Below are 19,646 nucleotides of genomic sequence, written 5' to 3' on the forward strand. Positions count from 1 at the left end.
AAAACAATCCTCAGGTCTTTAAACCACGGATGTTGTGATGTTTTCTAGAGACTTTTCTGAACTGAGCTCAAAGAACAGGAGAGAGAAGAGTTTAACGAACAAACATTCACTGACTCACATCTCCTCTCTTTCTCGTGCAGCTCTGCTTCTCCTGCTGGGCGTCGTCGCTCTGTCCTTCACTCACAGAGCCTGAGTCCAGAGGAAGCCTGTGGCCTGAAGACACCTGTGGCCTGAAGACACCTGTGGCCTGAAGACACCTGTGGCCTGAAGACACCTGTGGCCTGAAGACATCTGTGCAGGTTCCACGCACAGAGGAAAGACGAGTGGACAACTGTATAAACGTTAAACTTAACTTATCGCTTTACTTTTTGCACCTGTGAAAGTTTGAGTTTTAGCTGCAGCAAAAACAGATGATAATTTAGCAGGTAGCTGAAGGTGTTTGTGAACAAATTATTCTTTCATTTCCTGTCCATGACTTTGTGGAAAAATGACTAATTTATAAAATAATTTTTTCAATGCATATAGATTTATAGTTTTTTATACCTTTAACATCTGCTCTGAAGTCTCCATTATGTTGCTGCTGTTTGTGCTCGCCCTCATTTAGGATCAGGGCTTTTAGAAAATTGCCAGGTCCACAACTCAGGACCCGTGAGGAATCTACTGTGTGAATATTAGAAACTTGATTCTGAATTTTCTTCTGTAACTATGGAAACTAAACTACTGTAAATCTGTTAATTTCTCGGTTCCACCGACCGAACTTGATGAAAAGACTCTGATTTGAGAAGTGGACTCTGAATTGTGATTAAATGTTTTCAAACTTAATTTAAACTGTTTTGTTTTTTAATAAAAGGGAATTGATACGAAATGCAGTTTAGTCATTTTCATTTTTAAAGGCAAACTTTTTTCACCCCCTAGTAATCTACGATGAAGTTTGTCGGGGAAAAAAAACAGACATTAGGACACAACCACTTTTAATATTTTATTGCAATTTATTTCTTTACAGTTAAACATAAACGGAATAGTATAAAAAACTGACATTAACATACAGACACACGAGGGCAAACAAACTCACCGATGAGGACAAACACATTGAACCTAAAAATCGTGATTCGCAGCTGAAGTTGGGGCCTTGCATTAAGACATGTCCGTCGAGCTGTCGTCTCTGAGAACATTACGTGTCCATGTGTCTGCCTTCGCCTGGAGACAAGTAACGACTCAGTAAAAACACACAAACCAAAAACTACAGCTAGCTATTCCTGTGACGGTGAACGTGGACAAACTGGTGAAAGTAACAAAGAAAAGAAGAAGAAGTCAGTTTCAGGGACAATGGAACAACATCGCGTGTGCACCATGCTTGTGTGTGTGTGTGTGTGTGTTTGTGTAAGTACACATTTGCCTTTTGTATCTACAATGAGTGTTAAAACAGAGTCCGAGTTCCTATTGGAAGTCGTGTAGCGCTCCAGGTGTCGTTGCAACTCGTCGCCTACGAGTCGTCTTCACCGTTGATACTGTCATCGTCGCCTTCCACATGCTCGCCCTCCTCTTCCTCGTCGTCATCATCATCGTCCCTCTTCGCCTGCATAATGTGTCAAACAAGAGTTAATCCCATTTTAAGATTCAAGACATTTCTCTCTTTATATTATTAAAGAACTTTTAACAATGTTTGTTTTGTTGTCTGTATGGTTCTTAATTGTTTATGTGGCAACAATCCTCTGTATTTGTTCGTGTTTGTGATTATTTGGGTTAAGTTAAAAGTTCACAAGGAGACTTAAGTGCTCCTCAATTCCATTTACTGCAATTTAAAACTAAAACCCCGCAACAAAAATGTAGTGAACAGCGAGGTCAGAACTCGTTCGACCAAATTTAGCAACTTCAATTTTCAACCTGAGCTCATTCCTTCCTGCAGTGAGTTTGATATTAAAAACCCTAAGAGACTCATATTTATCTGTAATGTGTGAGCAACGAGGATCCATGAAACCTGAGGCTGCCAGCTCCGGCAATTCGTCTCACCTCTTCCTCCTCCAGCATGTCGGCATCCTCGTCCTCATCATCTTCCTCCTCGTCCGAGTCGTTCATGTCCTGGCACTCTCTCACCCTCTTCAGCCCGTCCTCCTTCTTGCTGCTGGAGTGAGGTGGTGAGGTCACTTCTCCCGGCTCAGGTTTGATGCTCTTAGCTTCTGCCAAACAGGGAGACACTTTCAGAAATGATCTTATATTATATTAAATTAAGTTCTAAGAAGCAGCAGCTTCTCTGTTGATCTGGGGATTGTCTCACTATTACATCAATATTAAATTGGACAGATCTTTCTGTACTGCAAATTTTACTTTACACAAAACCTGGTTAAGTACTTGTACATTATAGAAAATAAAAAGATTTTTGCCTGACAGATAACACATCCAGCAGGAGTCAGACACAACCATTAAAACAAACAAAGTTCCCCTCGTACTTGACTTCTTGCTGTGGTCCTTCTCCATGCGCTCCAGGCTCTCCAGCAGGTCGTCCACTTTGCTTTTGATTTGGGTCAGCTCCCGCTTGATGGTCTGCAGCTCATCCACTTTCACTTCAGAGAAATGAGAACAATAAATCTCTATAAGTACAGCTGTGACGTAGCTTCCAGCGATAAATGAAGCGGTGGATAATGTTGCAGGAAGCCGTGAAACACTCACTTGCTCTGGATGAAGAGATCCTCTGGCTGCTCTTGGAGGAGGAGGAGAAGCTGCTCTTGGTTCGCCGGCTGCTGCTTCCTCCGCTGAGGCTGACCCGCGGGCGCTTGGACGGGATCACGGCCCGGGACAGAGGGGGAGGAGGAGCGGGGACACGGGACGGGTACGAATACATTCTGGGATCAAAGACAACAACAAAAATAGGTCATTTTCATATCGATGTCACCGTTGTGGTTTCTGTTCAAACCAGGAAACGTTTAACTCACCTGTCGTAATAATCTCTCTGAAAGTCGTAGTCGAGGTCAAACGTGGAACTGCTGTTCAGGAAGAAGAATAAAAAAGTGTCAGGAAGGAAATATGATGACGTGACAGTGTTTATTTCTTTCTCTATATATATTATATGTATTTTTGGCTAAAGTCTGGCGGTTCGTGTCGGGTGGGTTTTAGCTCGGTGGTGTACCAGCAGTGACAATGTATGTATATGATCATGTCGAGTGACCTGTACATGTCTCCAGCGGAGCGTTTAGTGGTTTTTGACCTTTGTGGTTTGGGTTCTCCAGCCAGGTTGATGTCTGAGGAATAAAAAAAGACCACAAATCATTAAATGGCTTATTCTAAAGATCACGCATCAAATATTTAATTTAAACCAAACTCAATGTGCAGAAAAGTTAAACAGGAAAACAATGTGAAAGGAGTTTTAAAAGTGAATTAAATGTCAGGACGCCATTGTGTAAGAATTTTGCGATGGTATAAAATCTTTGCTTTTCTCTCCAATTTAAAAAAATGTTTCCTTACCAAGCACTTGTCCCACTATCATCCTTCCATCCTCTCCAGTGACCGCAGCCCGGGCGTTCCTCTCGTTGGAGAACTGGACGAAGGCGTAGCCCTTGTGGACGGAGCAGCCCACGATCTTGCCGTACTTGGTGAAGAGGGCCTCCACGTCGCCCTTGGTGACCAGCAGGGTGTTGAGGTTGCCGATGAACACCCTGGAGTTGAGGGAGCGTTGGTCGGTCTTGTTGGTGACGTTGCTGCTGGCCATCAGGCTGGAAGTGGTGGGTGAACGACTAGTGGGAAGACACACACACAGACAAATCCCAGATTTAGCAGCGTGCATGAGCAACATCCACCCGTCTGAACTCCTCCTGTCACTGAGGTGTAGGAGTCTCCAGCTGCTGGGTCCATGAACCAGGACGACAGCGTAGAGGATCACCAGGGAAACTAAAGGTTAAAACTGAAGCTGAAAACTGCAGGAGTTTGAGGGTCAGTTATTGTTCTAACAGGAGACACGTGTTCAACATGTCCTTTCTATCTCAACTGCAAATAAGAACTATTCGAAACATAATCAAATTATATTTAATTAGTTGGCAGACTATCCTTAAAAGCATTTTTTGAGGCCTGCTATAAACTCATACAGATACAGGTTAGACACTGAGTGCAATTCTAACATATCTAGTCTTCTTAGTGAATGCAGTGATGCAACATCAGCAGACGTGACTGTCATCAGTTTATTTGTTAGGGCGATGCCTGATGAGGTTCTGCTCCTTTATATGTCATTTATACCACGTATACCACATGTCATTATTTGATGACATTAAATTTAGTGCCACTGTGTAAATATTTTGAGCTCAACACTGGGTTGAACATTAACCTGATCAATTAAGCATCCGGACATCCAGGATCTATTACTTCACACTGTAAACACAATATTCTGTATGGCTCATTTCCAAGGCGACTTACGCCTGTACTGAAATCCTTATTTACTATTAAAAAAGATCTGAGTGACCGACACGGGGCGATAACCACCTGAATGTTCTGATGTAATATTAACGGGCTTATTAAGAAACAGGGCAGGTCAACAGTGGGAACTTTATTTATCGTGTTTACTAAGCAGTGGGTAGGGCTCCTCCTCAGAGTTTTTAATTCAGAGGAAAGACATTTAACTGGAAAGATCCAAATTCATAAACTGAAACTTTGGTAAAGTCTGTTACATGTTTACAAATTTGTATGATCTGCATTGCAGCACCATTTTACTCCAGTAGAGGACAATGTTTACATACTAACAGAGCCCAGGGTGCCATCATTAAAATGTCTTGTATTGTAAACTATTGAAAAATCCTGGAAGCTGCATTTATTTTTGTTGAAGAGACATCAAGGCTAGAATTAAATATTGTGAAAATGCTTGAAGATCAATTTCCTGACTGTTGTTGCAGCTCTAATTAATTTACTGTTTCTCACCGAACAAAAGGTTTAAAGCACCAACAACGTGTAACTTGTTTGTATTCGCTGCTGATTTAAAAACAATATTCTTCTGGCATCGAAGAGCTGAGCAGACCGACTCTATCTATAGAACCGGGCACATTACACCCAGGGAATGTTGTGACGCCCAGTGGAGCTCGGAGACGTGTGTGAATTTGGAAATGGAGCCTTCATACAGGAAAACATGACAACAGTAGTGTTGTCAGCCTGACAGGGGGGGGGCTAAACATTCATCACTCACTCCATAGCGTCTGTGTGCAGGGCGGTCCTCTGTCTGTCGGATGTGTGACGCTGTGGCCTGGCTTCAGTTCGGCCGGTGTCTCGACCTTCGCCCCTCACGGTTTATACTGAGGCGACAGAAAACACGACTCAGTCAAGCGGACAGGGTTATCTTATTCCAAGTCTTACCTGGTTGGCTTGTGTGTGTTTGTGTGTGTCTGTGTGCAGAAGTCAGGGACGAGGCAAACACAAATACACTACTAATACACGAGGGATGCGTCGCCAGGGATAAAACCGACACAACTAGCCACACAACCTAGAGCCTGAGCCGAACACATGTGCAAGGGCAATATCTCTTGATATTTACGTGATGGGACATTATACTTGAGATGCACATTTAACACAAAAGAGACCAAACCATTAAGATTCAAATGATTTTAAGAGTAGATCCTGATATGCTTGTGTTTGTGTGTGGTTGCAGGTCCGAGGGGAGAAGATGAACCCTTTTAACAGAATCGTGTCAGCCAGGGATCAATTTGAACCACAACTCTAGGTGTGTAAATAATCCTTAAATATTAACGCTACCTCTCAATATCACAAACTTCACTAATCATGTTTATATTTGGACAAACAGAGTTAATGCAAACTACTGAAATAACTAAATTTCCTAGTTTTGTTTTCATTTCATTCTCCTTTAACATGGAGGAAAATTAGTGTGGAGGGGCGTTATGTTTTACAGGTTATGTTTATTTTAAATATATATATATAAATAAATCAAAACTACATGTGGGGTGTGAGAACAATAAATTTAATGCTGGGATGCAGAATGACTCTAAGGACATCTTTCTAGTGTCCTCAGGGTTTCTAGATCTGAAGAATTCAAAATGCAACACAATGCAATTCATTTTCTATTTCACACTTGCACTGCTCTAAGATATTACTTGATTAATAGGAACTGCACGCAGATCAGTGGTAGAGAATTGATGGAGAGATTAATCAATACCAGTTTTTTGGCTGGCAACTGTGATTCGAAGTAAAAAATACTTAACATAAAACTGCAAATCCACAAACAGCCTCCAGCACTAGTTTACTAGATGTAATAGAACTGGTTCATAGATGTGCGACATTTCCCAAGAGCCCACAACCACATACAAGTGATACCTGTCCACAGACTCATTGTAAATTACATTTAAGTGCTTTTAAAGGCTTTTAAATGATCTACAGATGCTCTGGTCCTGACAGTCCAATCTTCCAGTGTTTAATTTGAAAGTATTTTCCACTCATTGTGATCATGGCTTGCTTCCAATGAATAAGACTAAATGGGGCTTTTTTCACATGGAGACATGTGTCACCCAGCAGAGGAAGCTCGTGTTAAGAGGAAATTGCTGACGGCTGAGTTCAATTAAAATCAAGGGTCCCAATGATTCATGGGATGTATTTTTCACCTCTGCTGCCGGGGGATGTAATATGTCTGCTGGGAACCAGAGGGCCTGGTGGATGTGAGGGCGGGGGGGTTGATCAGGACAACACATAAACAGCCATTATTCTCTTTCAGTTCAACAAGGTTTAATTCGTTTTTTGGTAAATTTGTGTGTGTGTTTGTGTGTGCAACGTTCAGCAACAAAACTGGGAAGCCTCCAAAAAACAAAAACAAAAACCACTCATCATGGGAGGTGCAAAAAAAAAAAAAAAAAATCTACTCCACATCCAAAACAAACTGACTGAGAGCAAGAAGTCTGAGGGGTGGGGGGGAGAGATTCGTGAAAAAATTACCTAACCCATCCACAACACTACCCGCCCTGCAGCCCGACAGCGCCACCAGCAGGCTGCACAGGGAACCACCATGGGGCCTGCGCTGGCACGGCTAACGCTAGCCCAGCACCAATCCAAAAGCATCGTGAAAAATACACAGCAATCAAAACCAGTCCCTCTGCGTTGCAAAAATACTAAAAAATATATAAAAACCTGCAAAATGCTGATAAACCGTGCAGCCCATAATATTAATCTGCGATCGGTCGGTGGGGGGTTGGGGGGGGGTCGGGACAAAGCTGCGACTACCACACCATAGAGCCGTTTAGCTAGGTGGCTAGCGGGCTAGCTAGGTGGCTAGCTGGCTGGGGGGTTGGCGAGGAAAAACACCATCAAAGGAAAAGTCTCCACAACCACGCTACGAAAAACACAACGTGCATGAACCCGTCGTCGTGTTTGTTTGTTTGTTTTGTTGCTAAAAAACCCACAAGCATCGTGCGTGTGTTTTCTCTCTCTCCGGGTTAGCTAAGCTAGCTACCTCGCTAGCTAGCTTGGCTCTAGCTGTCCTCTGGCAAAACACAGCAACAAAAAAAATGGAAAAACACAAAAAGGAAAAACACCCGTGGAACAAAAATCCCAAAAGGAAAAAGGAAGTAAAAATTTAAAAAATGTCTCTGGACAAAATACTCACCACGACCTGAACGAGTAAAATGTTTCTGTCGCTCGGTAAAAGCGGATAATTCGTTCGGTCCCGGTCGGAGCAGCGGCGGTTCCCCCCCCTGCGCAGAGAGCTAGCTTTAAAACTAGCCACCGAGCTAACGCGATGCTAAGTGGCGATGGCGCAGCAGCGGGACTCGGGCGCTGGGTTTGAGTCAGGGGAGCGGTCCGAGGGAGCGGGGTCGCAGAGGCGGGTGGGTGGGATGGGAGACACGCCCCTGCTCACGCCGGTGCGACCCGGTGAGTAAAACTAGCCCACCCGTTGGTTGTGAAAAAATCCTGCCTCCAGAAACCTGCAGAGATTCCCAGAATGAGAATCAGAATCAGAAAGAATTTATTGTCAAGTAGGTTTACACCTACCTGGAATTTGCTCTGGTTATTGGTGCATACAATGAACATAGAAACATAAAAACACAATAAATACACCACACATAAGACAAACAATAGTAATAATAAAAAAACAATATATATTTACTTACTATTTACTTCTTATTTACTCACTTTTTCTAATATTTATACAAGGTAGCATTTATTTAGACATAAACATATCTATATAAAAATATATAAAAGATAAAAGCTATAAAAAGTGAAGTAAAAGGTGAAATGCACAATGCCCAATGCGAAAAGCAAAACAGTGAACAGTGTCAAATTGCAATATGCAATGTAATACAGTGTAATATATATAATACAATAATATAATATGTGTTAATTCTGAGTGAGATTCTCTTTTACTACTTTGACTCACATTTACTCTGAAGTGAGGTACTTGTACTTCACCCGAGTATTTTCTTGTCATGTCAATTGTTATCTGAGAAATACATGATACTTTTAATCCTTTTACATTATTACAATTAACTGAAAACTTGAATTTCAAATGAGACCAACACATAAGATGAGCTAATAGAACTGAGATGCATCGTTAAGTGATTACTAATCAGTAATCAGTCGGTCCACTTAAAGATGCAACAATTCATTGATTAATTGATTTGCAAATGAACAGGAAATAAAACATTAATAACTTATAATAATGTATAGATCATCGTTTTGATAATTATGTTTAGTTAAGTCATTTTCATGCAACAATGCCAAAACCTTTCATGTCTCCAGCTTCTCAAATAATTTTTCATCAAGTGTTGGCTCTGCGTAAGTGATTAACATTTCTCATCATTTTTAGATTTTTTATTTATTTATATAATATTCCAAAAAAAGGTAATAACAAATTAATCAAGGAGATCAGGAGCTTAATGAAATTAATGGTCTTTTAGGGTGAATTTTGCTCAGAAGAATGTATTTATAAGTCATGTCTCTCATACCCATGGAAACAGAAGCTGTCTGAATATATATAAAAATACACGGATAAAATAGAAAACCCATAAATGGAAACCTTGGATCACAAGTAAGCAACAGAAATCTGCTCATATGAAATTAATTAGTGTGTGATTTGGTCAAAATTCTCATTCAACTAGGGCTACGTTGTAGCACTTGCGGGCCCGAGCACCCGCACGTTGAAGCCTGTTGCGGTCGGGGGAGAGAGCGAACGATGACCAAGCGCACGTCTCCGCGTTTTACGCTCTGCGGCAAGATAAACGCTTCACATTCCCAGAAGTTGAAGTTGATCTGATGAAAGCTCTATGAGTTCGTCAAAGTACAAATGTGGAAAAATGGCCAAAATAGCCATTAAAGTCAAAATGGCGGCCTTTATATTTTTGTAGATGTCGGCCAACCGTAGTGCCGGGGCTGCCCTTTAGGGGGCGCTAGTCAGTTATATTGCCAGGCCCATTCCTTAAAACCATCTGAATGTCTTTTGGGGGGTGGCTACACACTTGTAGTTTGAGGGAGAAAGACCCATATACAATGCCATAGGGCCCCCCACCGCTTGGTGCTTGGGTTCTTTCAAACACATTCATGTCAGTATAATTATAGATTTCTGTCTTTACAAAGTGGGAATAAATATGTGTGATAAAGGAAGGTCACTGTTTGATTGACAGCTGCTCTCTGTGCATAGCAGAAACGTCACTTCGACGAACTTTGATCAACAAACATGGAGACAAAAGAAGTTAAAGATTTAAACACAGAATCTAAATCACTGCTTTTAATGAATCAAGTCTATTTGAGTTTACAGAACTCAGCTGTGTATCCAGAAAAATAAACCCTAACTCCAGCATAGAGAGGCTGAGTGAATGTGGTCTGGACTCTGTGGAGGAGAGTCATGGTGTCAGAGACGCTGTAGAAGGACAGAACACCTGCACTGTGATCCAGGTACACTCCTACTCTGGAGGACTCAGGACCTGACACTGGAGTCTTGTTGCTGTTGTAAAAAAAGTTATAACTGTTTCCATAAAAATGTAACATCCAAGATTTATCATTGAATCCAAATCTACATTCATTTGAGTTTCCTGCTCTGCTGATATTCTTGTATGTGACTGCTACACAAACTCCTCCTCCCACCTCCAACTCCCAGTAACAACGTCCAGTCAGACTCTCTCTACTCAGAACCTGACACCAGTGAGTGAATCTGTCTGGGTGATCAGAATAAGACTGTTCTTTGCTCATACATGTTACTTTTCTGTTTCCCTCAGATAATAACAGACATTTGTTTGCTGTGTTTGGATCCAGTTTGATTTCCTGTGAATATTTTAAAAAGTCAGCTCTGGTCTCTGGCTCTGGTTGTGGCAGTAAAACATCCACTTGAGACACAATCTGTAAAATCTGTGTCTCTGTCTCACTCAGAATGTCCTGTAATCGACCTCTGACCTGTGACACAGCTGCTGTCACGTCCTCAAAGTTCCTCAGAGGACGGATCCTGAAGCTGGATGAGTTTGTAGATCCACTGAGTGGTGACAGTGAGGGGTAGTTGTGTAGAAACTGGTTGTGACCCTCTGTGTCTGAGAGCTGCTTCAGTTCATGGTCTTTCCTCTTCAGCTCAGTGATCTCCTGCTCCAGTCTCTCCTGAAGCTCTCTGACTCGACTCACTTCAGTGTCCTGCTGGGATCTGATCTGCTGCTCCACATCAGAGCTTCTTTTCTCCAGCAGAGGGATCAGCTCAGTGAAGATCTCCTCACTGTCCTCCACTGCTTTATCAGCAGAGCCATTGATGGCCTCCTCCTCCTGTTGAAGCAGCTTCACGTCTTTCTCTGTGTCCTGGACTCTCTGCTGGATTGTTTGTCTCCTCAGCCCGAGTTCTCTCTGCCTCTCGGTCCTTTCTGCTGCAGCTGACGCTGTGTCGTGGTCTTTATGTTCCTCCACAGAGCAGAGATAACAGATACACTGCCGATCAGTGCGGCAGAACATCTTCATCACCTCGTCGTGACGAGAGCAGATGTTCTCCTGGAGCTTCTCCGAGGGCTCCACCAGCTTGTGCTTCTTCAATGGAGCTGACTGAAGATGAGGCTGGAGGTGTTTTTCACAATAAGAGGCCAAACAATTCAAACAGGACTTGAGAGCCTTCAGTTTTCTCCCAGTGCAGACATCACAGGCCACATCTTCAGGTCCAGCATAGCAGTGATCAGCAGGAGCAGCTTGGAGTCCAGTCTTCTTCAGCTCCTCCACTAAATCAGCTAACATGGTGCTTGTCTCCAGGACAGGCCTCAGTATGAAGGTCTGTCTACACTGAGGACAGCTGTAGCTTCCTCTCTCCTCCTCTTCGTCCCAGTGGGTGTTAATACAGCTCTTACAGTAGCTGTGTCCACAGCCAGTAGTCACCGGATCCTTCAGTAGATCCACACAGATCGAACAGGAGAGTCTTTCTCTGTCCAGTTGATTTTCTTGCTGCTCCATTTCAGCAGCTGCCAGAGACTGTAGAACGATTCACTTCCTTCGAACAGAAACAGATCTCTGCTCCTCCCTCTCTCGTTCACTTCCTCTTTTTACCACGTTTTAACACACTATTGAAAAGAGCAACAGTATGGTCCGTCAGCAGCTGCCGCCTTTATGTCAAACTGTTTAAAGGCAGCTACCTTTAGTGCAGCTGCCTTTACTGTAGCTGCCTTCAAACAGTGTGACATACTGTTGTATTTTTTTACTTTGATGCGGGCCAATTAAAAGTGGAGGGCGGGCCGCAGTTGGCCCGCGGGGCCGTAGTTTGGACACCCCTGGTCTAGGCCCTGAAAAAGCTGAAAATAGCCATCAAATCCAAAATGGTGGGCTTCCTGTTTGGTCTAGCATATGTATCCAAAAGACGTATTTCTTTGTAATGTAAAGACACATGTCCCTATCGATTTTTTAGATGTAGACCAATAGTAGTGCCTGGGCTGCCCTTTCTGTGTAGATGTCATCAAGCTGGGTCTCTTGTCTAATGTGTTGAACCAAATATATCCGAGATACAGAACCTCGAGTTTTGATGGCGTTTAATCAAACTTTGATGCCACGGTCACACGGTGTCATGAAAAATCGATCTCTAAATCAGTTTTTATCTCCATCTCGTTGTGATGACACTCATCTAAATTTGAAGTTGATCTGATGAAAGCCCTGGGACAAGTACGTCAAAGTAAAAATGTGATTTTTGTGTTGATCGGTCAAAGGGAAACCTAGGGGCTGCTTTCCAGGGTGCGCTGTTGAGCCATTTTGCCACGCCCATTTCAAATTACTCCAGTATAGTAAAATATCCGTAGGTCTTGAATTTCTTGCAAAGTTTCATAACTTTTTGAGCATGTCTAGACCCCGTATAACTCCCCCAAAGGGAAATAATAAAAATCCTTACAGTTTCAATAGGGCCTCTCACCATTCAGTGCTCGGGCCCTAATAAAACATTTTTTCTAAATCGCTGGATCTTGACATGAAAATCCCACTGTTTTAAACATCCCTCTGAGAGAGGAACCCACTGCTGTATGAGCACTTTCCACCAGGGGAGGGGAGTGTTGCTATAAAGATAAATGACTGGTGATACTGGGACTGATGGAAAACTCAATCCTTTGGCAGGTGCTGAAATATTGTGACCTGAACAGTTCATCCCAGCACACGATTGACCTCCAGGCCTTGTGCTGTCCTCAGTGCAGCCCAGGTGTGTGTGGTAGGAGAAGGAGAAGAAGATCATCATGCAGACAAGATATTGCCTTTATGGCATTTTTCATGTGCTCCTCAGATTACATCAGAGAGGGTTGAATACCTGGGATCAATGAGAAGATCAATGCAGCTGTATCTGCTCACCAGCCTTAGGAGCAGGTTGCATTATGTCTTTGGCTCATGGGCTGGTCACCAAAGTCCTGTTTTCAAGGCTCTGGTGAAGTTAAACTCTTCTCCCCTTCAATGAATCTGTCAATAATGTGAAAATCCTGTTTTGCATACAACCAACAGTCCAAAACCCCCAAATATTTCCAGTTCTCTTCCATATAAAGCAGTTAATCGCTTAGTTTGAGAATCAACACGTGTCTGAAACAATAAATCAATCATCAAGTCAGTTGGTGGTTAATTTTCACTTTAATAGACAAATACTGGACAGAAAGCAAAGACAACAAAAACACGTCCAACAGATTTTATGTGTCTTATTATATCACGATGCCCCCTCAGATTTACACTGGATTTATACGTTTAAAATCCTAATTATATCAGACAAAACCCCTTATTCAAAACGTCATGTTAAAAACAATGGTTGGAGCACGAGCACTGCAACTAATCATCATCTTAAAATGCCCTTGTTTGAATCATTGTTTCCAGTGACACGTTCAGAGTTTATTTGTGTTTATTTGAGTTGATCTCATTCTACCGAAGGCCCTTTTTCTCACCGCAGACATTTTGATACGTCACAGTAGGAAAGGCGCACATGTAGTTAATAAAGTTAATGGAGGCTCAATTGCCTTTTAGCTGCTTCAGCTCCGGGGTGCTTGTATTGTTCATGCTGCCTCGCACTGTCACACTGTCAGGTCTAACTGGGACACTTGGAAAGAACAGAGCCATTGTTAATGTTATTAGTAACAACTGTTCTCTCCCTGCTGTGTCACGATGAGAGGTCGGCAGTGAGAAGAAGAGGCTTTCTTAATATTTCCGAATGACTTTACTGCACCTGAGGAGGGAGAGAGACAGGCTGGCAACTGAGGGAAAGCAGTTCCAGCTGTTTTCTGTCTTCAGTTAGGAGATGAAACCCTCGACAATGTCTCAATTTTTCACGGTGAATATGTTCTTTTGTGGATTGTTTTCCCTCCCATCTGGTTTCGCTTTGAGCCGCGTCCCAGAGGACTTGTTTACAGCTCTTTGCATCATCTCGGGAATCAGGAATACAACTCAGGCTCTCAGTTTCCCCGTTGAATCAGATACGCAGATGAAAGCTTCCCTCTGTTTGTTTGCCTGCTCCGTGTGTTTCTGTTGGGCTCAGCAGCGATGAGGTGAGGGTCAGGCGTTTGACAGGTTGTCACGCGGGATGTCCAAGTTCTGATGAGATTTCTGCAAATGTGGAAAAGGATTATACTTCACTGATGTCAGTGCACGCGGCGAGGGGAGAGGGAGATATTTCCTATTAATTGCAGAGATACAATAGGAAATTCTGGAAAAAGGTCAATGCTGAGCACAACAAACACACTGAGCTTTAAATTATAGGGATACCACTGGAAATAAAAATACCGTGAAGTGAAACAGGACCCGTGTGAACCCACTATTAAGTACTAAAGACACTGTCAGTTATTATGTAGGAAAATTATTAAATCATAGGATAGGCAGCTACAAACAGAGTGTTATATATATTTGCCTGGCATTTGTTTTCACTCACATTTGAATAGATTGTAAGTTTGTTGTTTTACTAACGGACATTTCAATAGAAAATCAGCAGGGGCCCAAAAAAGTCAACCAGCTAACTTTTGATTAATGACGGACTCACTTTTAATGCTAAGCTGCACACATGCCAAAGTTGGTTCCAGGCCGAGGAAAGAAGGAAAATTAATGTGATGCCATTAAAACTGTATCAAGAAGTTGAAAAAGTAAATCACTGTAAATCTGAAACCGAATATTAATGATTTATGATCATGTTTTTTTATAAATATTGATAGAAGGGGATCAATACGTGGATCGAAGTCACACGCAGGTCTGAGTTGCTTTACTCATACGACCCCTTTAGGACAGAAATAAATAAATACAAAAGAACACAATTGAATAAACACAGAGTTATGGATTTATGATTAAAACCACTCGTACCGTACCAGCAAAATCCAATGTTACAAGTCACTTAAAGTCAAGAACTGTTGCTCGTCTTCTTTCTGGGAAATGATCAAAATACAAACAGACCAATAAACATAAAAAACATCAGCACAGTAAAATTCCTTTTGGATTATTGGTAGAAAATATTACAGCAACACCACAAGTGTTAGAAATACTTTAATGTAAATTCACAATATAAAAATATAAATGCAACAATGATTGTATGCAGGGCCATATAAACCTCTGTGGGCTCTGCACTTCTTGTCCCTTTCAAAATAAACTTATCATAGTAAATCCTTCCCCAGTAGAAAGTGACTATGGTATATGTGTATGTATGCAATGTGTAGGCTATAGGCGGATATATTGTATTGTTGTACTTGCCAATAAAGTTTATCGAAACTCTCCCTGACAGACAGACAGACAGACAGACAGACAGACAGACAGACAGACAGACAGACAGACAGACAGACAGACAGACAGACAGACAGACAGACAGACAGACAGACAGACAGACAGACAGACAGACAGACAGACAGACAGACAGACAGACAGATACAGGTAGATAAATAGATAGATAGGTAGACGGATAGACAGACAGACAGACAGACAGACAGACAGACAGACAGACAGACAGACAGACAGACAGACAGACAGACAGACAGACAGACAGACAGACAGACAGACAGACAGACAGACAGACAGACAGACAGACAGACAGACAGACAGATACAGGTAGATAGATATAGATAGATAGATAGGTAGACAGATAGACAGACAGACAGACAGACAGACAGACAGACAGACAGACAGACAGACAGACAGACAGACAGACAGACAGACAGACAGACAGACAGACAGACAGACAGACAGACAGACAGACAGACAGACAGACAGACAGACAGACAGACAGACAGACAGACAGACAGACAGACAGACAGACAGACAGACAGACAGACAGACAGACAGACAGACAGACAGACAGACAGACAGACAGACAGACAGACACATTGATACATTGATACGTTGATACATTGATACATTGATACACAGTTGCACATACATACAGATAGAGAAACAGACAGACAGGTAAGTAGGTAGACAGACAGACAGACAGACAGACAGACCCATAGACAAATAGATACATAGATACACATACGTACAGACAGACAGACAGACAGACAGACAGACAGACAGACAGACAGACAGACAGACAGACAGACAGACAGACAGACAGACAGACAGACAGACAGACAGACAGACAGACAGACAGACAGACAGACAGACAGACAGACAGACAGACAGGTAGATAGAGAGACAGACAGATAAACTGCACTCATTCTCATTCTGTTTGATTGGAGGCAAAAAGGGGTGTGTGTGTGCGTGTCACCGTGCACGCGCTTAGCGGAGCAGATGCAGCGGGCGCGCGCGGGGGGGGGGGGGGGGGGAGCCCAGTCCGCGTGCAGCAGCCTGCGCGAGCCTCAGACGGACCCACGAGCCGGGGACGATGACACGAGACGGTAAGAAGAGCTGAGGAACATGTGTGTGTGTTGTGTGTTTGTTGTGTTGTGTGTTTGTTGTGTTGTAGATGTAAAACTTTGCTTTCATCCAGATTGAATGCTTTTTTATTAATGAATTACATCAACACCGAATCTGATGAATTAACTTTATTTCTTCAGAAGATAAAATACAAGAGTTTAAACGCAGTTAGTTGTGTGTGAGTGAACTTTGTAATGACAGCAGCCACTGTTTGGTGGATGAGCAGTAACATCTCCTCACACTGACCTGTCACAGCTCCTGATGAATGAGGACAGATCTCCTCAGGCTAGAGACAACACTTGGACAAACCTCCACCTTCGGTTAAGAGATGGTGTCATCAGCTCTGATTACACAATAACTGGCTTTTATTGTGCAACCAGGATTTTTTTAGGAAGGCAATTATTAGACACGCTGATCCATACTGCAGTGAACTCTTACCCAAATGGTTCCCTGTGATATTTTTTCCCTCTCATTGCTTGTGGGACTCTTCCTTTCCACTCCTCTGCTGTCCACTGATTTATGTAATGTAGCTGGAATGAAAAGTGCTGCGCAGGGGGTGGAAATCTGGCTTAGTGAGAGTCGAACAGATGAGGAGGCTTGTTTTAATCATTAGTCTCCTGGTATCACTGACATGGAGCTGGTGCTGGGGAATCTGGGTTTATGGTCACAGGCAGTGGCCAGAGTTCCCATTGCACAGAGGTGTGTGCAGCAGAGTTTGAATCCCACTTAATTTTGATTATTTACCCAATTCTCTCTTATGTGGCTATCGCTGCAGCAGTAAATAAGTTTAGTGCTGTTCCATAAAAGCACAATATTGCCCTTGTATGCCACTGGGAGGTTGATCAGGTTGTTGATCAATACCAGTGACTCAGCGATTATTTTAACAGATGCTCAGATTGTTTGTTCAAGCGCTCGGATGGAGCAGGGCGAGCCAAGATTTGTTTCGCCCTGAAATATTGTTTGCCCTGGCACCGGGCGTTCGCCTCGATTTCACACCAGGGGAAGAAAATAATAAAAAGCATTTCAGATTTGGAGGACTGTTTTCCTATCGCCGACTTTTCAAAATGTAAACAACGGTTTCAAAACATGTCATTGGGTTTCAAGTTGAATCATGAGCCTCAAAGCCGGAGCGTTGCTTCTATACGAGTTGTGAGGCGTAACAATATTTGGCTTTAATTTAGTGGATGTTGCATGTGGCAAATATTTAAACATTCAACAAGCAACATGAAGTGAGGCTTAACGCTGCCAGAGAAACGACTTTTAACACAACACTCCTGCTGATTCTTGACCCTGGAATCAACAAAACAAACGTCGTCATGTGGCCGTTGACGTACGCGCTCGTTCTTGAGCTGTCAGTCACGCCACATGGATTTCATCAGGGTGCTCCCTCGCTGACAGTGCTCAAAGTTTGAAGCTCATTGTCGACCTCACAAACAGCAGCTGTGATATCGTCCAGCTCTTGATTTTCAATGATCACTACAACTTAGACATCGACGCTCAACCTTCTCGACCTTAGAATCTGACCAAATCATTTTCCAACTGAAGGTCCGGCTTCAAGTGCAACTGCATCTCTTGGCCTTCGTCAGCAAATTCAGTTTGGTAAGTTGTAAGAGTTTGGAAACAACTCAGTGCATCCTTATCACTGCTGTATGTTCAGAAGCAAGAAGGTTCCCGGTTCAAATCCCTGCTGGGTTCTTCCTGTGTGGAGTTAGCATGTTCTCATCTTTTCTCCAGGTTCTCAAGCAAATTGGGTTAAAGTTATTAGAGAGTCTAAATTGACCGTAGGTGTGATTGGTTGTTTGTCTCTGTGTGTTGCTTGTCACCGCTCGCCATTTTCCAGGTGGTGTCAATCTTAACGGTATTTGTATACAAGGTTCTGGTCCATTCATTGTATCTGTCCACGTCTGATCTCTAGGACCACACTCGGACTCTTAGTCTTCTAGGGAAGTCAACAGCTACCTTCCTCAAGTTTGTAACTTCTTGTAGTAAACCCCTTTACTAGAAGTTAGCTTAGCATAAAGACAGGAACCAGGGGGAACGGCTAGCTTGGCTCTGTCCACACTGAAGCACAAAACAAATGTATAAAGCAGCTGATGGAAACACCTGCTGAGCCAAATCTTCCCTTTTTGGCAATTGGATTAAGACTGAAGCAACACTTGGATGGAAACAACTCATTAGTGTAATTCCCTCGGGTGGCCAGTAGAGGTAATATAAAGTCCCGGCCTTGTCGCTGATGCCTCTTTAATACTTGTGTTTATATTACGTAGAGCGGGATGACCTAATGTATTTAATTAAGGTTTCGAAGTCACACAGAGACTCGGGTCACATGGGACACATTAGTGTTAGGCAAGAAATAAAATGTACTTTCTCTTAAATAAATATTTGTGACCATGTGAGTCTAAATTGGTGAAAATCCGATCTCCTGCCTGTTGGAGCTCGGCAGCCCTGTGTGTTCACCGCGCTGATGAAACGCTTCGCCTGGTGTTTTCTCACAGCCGCCAGGTCCCCACATACCTTTCATGGACATTAACTGTGATTGCCCTACAAGCAGAGCTCGTTTTGGTTTGGTTCAGAGATGTTATTCCTGGCCAGAGGTGCGAGCTCTTTTGCAACAGCGAGGGTGACACAGCTGGGTAATACGACCCGCTGAGCATCGGAGCTAACGGTTTCGACATTGTTTCTGCTGAGTGTTGTGCGGCCGGTGGACTGCAGGGGCCAGCGTCCTCTTAAATTATGTTTACTCGGAAAATTATTACAACTCCCAGAACTTTTCTTTCTGAGCACAGTCCAGTGAATTAGTGGGATTATACCAGTTCCAGTTAATACATGCAGGGCAGTTTATCGCTGTGATTATAAACTCCAGTTTCTTGCTCAGGGTAATTCTCACCATTCATGAATGGAAAACAAATGTGTTGAAGAAGTGTGTGTGTGTATGTGTGTGTGTGTGTGTGTTTGGCTCAGGTTTGAATCCATATTTAGTTGCAAGCAAACCTTATATTGTTTCATCTTCATTGATTTACTGCCGGATTTTCCTCATATCCTTTAATTAAAGTTCCAACATCACAATGTAAAAATAAGAGGTATAAGTTTAGGTCCGGTGTTGAGGTTTAAAGGAAAAGTATTGCATGAGCTGATTTTCACGTTGTTAATTGTTTGATCCAGGTGATGCTTAGATCAGCTGTGTCCATATTAAGGGGTCCAGCATCCTCCAGAGGACGAGGTCTAGAAAGGTCAGGTCATTGTAGACTGCGTAGACTGAGAAGGCCCAAAACCAAAATGAGGATTTCCCATTTGTCACCATCTTAAAGTTGTACCTTTAATTAGCAGTTTGGCCGTCAAACCCCTACTGTCAACCCTTGTTGATTTGTGCCATCAGCAATTTG

General features: G+C 42.8%; 2 protein-coding genes across 10 annotated transcripts in view; one reads left to right on the plus strand and one right to left on the minus strand.

Annotated features, from left to right (window-relative positions):
• Positions 1 to 966: 966 nt before the first annotated feature.
• Positions 967 to 7,684, minus strand: LOC133017983 (heterogeneous nuclear ribonucleoprotein C-like). 9 transcript variants are annotated; one of them, XM_061084267.1, is made up of 9 exons: positions 7,580 to 7,684; positions 5,162 to 5,267; positions 3,460 to 3,728; positions 3,203 to 3,236; positions 2,931 to 2,978; positions 2,668 to 2,840; positions 2,448 to 2,564; positions 2,011 to 2,177; positions 967 to 1,576 (listed from the first exon to the last, which is right to left on the minus strand). In XM_061084267.1, exons 2-9 carry the CDS (start codon positions 5,164 to 5,166, stop codon positions 1,484 to 1,486), a joined length of 906 nt encoding a protein of 301 aa, XP_060940250.1. In that variant the 5' UTR covers positions 5,167 to 5,267; positions 7,580 to 7,684; the 3' UTR covers positions 967 to 1,483. The 9 variants fall into 9 exon arrangements, with proteins under 9 accessions (XP_060940250.1, XP_060940249.1, XP_060940248.1 ...); XM_061084266.1 differs by having other exon boundaries at positions 2,931 to 2,981; XM_061084265.1 differs by having other exon boundaries at positions 2,011 to 2,174; positions 2,448 to 2,561; positions 3,164 to 3,236.
• Positions 7,685 to 16,173: 8,489 nt separating this feature from the next.
• LOC133017953 (zinc finger protein GLIS1) overlaps positions 16,174 to 19,646 on the plus strand; it is a 41,257-nt gene continuing 37,784 nt past the window's right edge. Inside the window, exon 1 of the mRNA XM_061084223.1 lies at positions 16,174 to 16,244. The gene's annotated coding sequence lies outside the window, so the exon portion shown is untranslated. The remainder of the gene's footprint in view (positions 16,245 to 19,646) is intronic.

The sequence above is a fragment of the Limanda limanda genome, chromosome 13 (assembly GCF_963576545.1).
Source record: "Limanda limanda chromosome 13, fLimLim1.1, whole genome shotgun sequence".
Lineage (NCBI taxonomy): Eukaryota > Metazoa > Chordata > Actinopteri > Pleuronectiformes > Pleuronectidae > Limanda > Limanda limanda.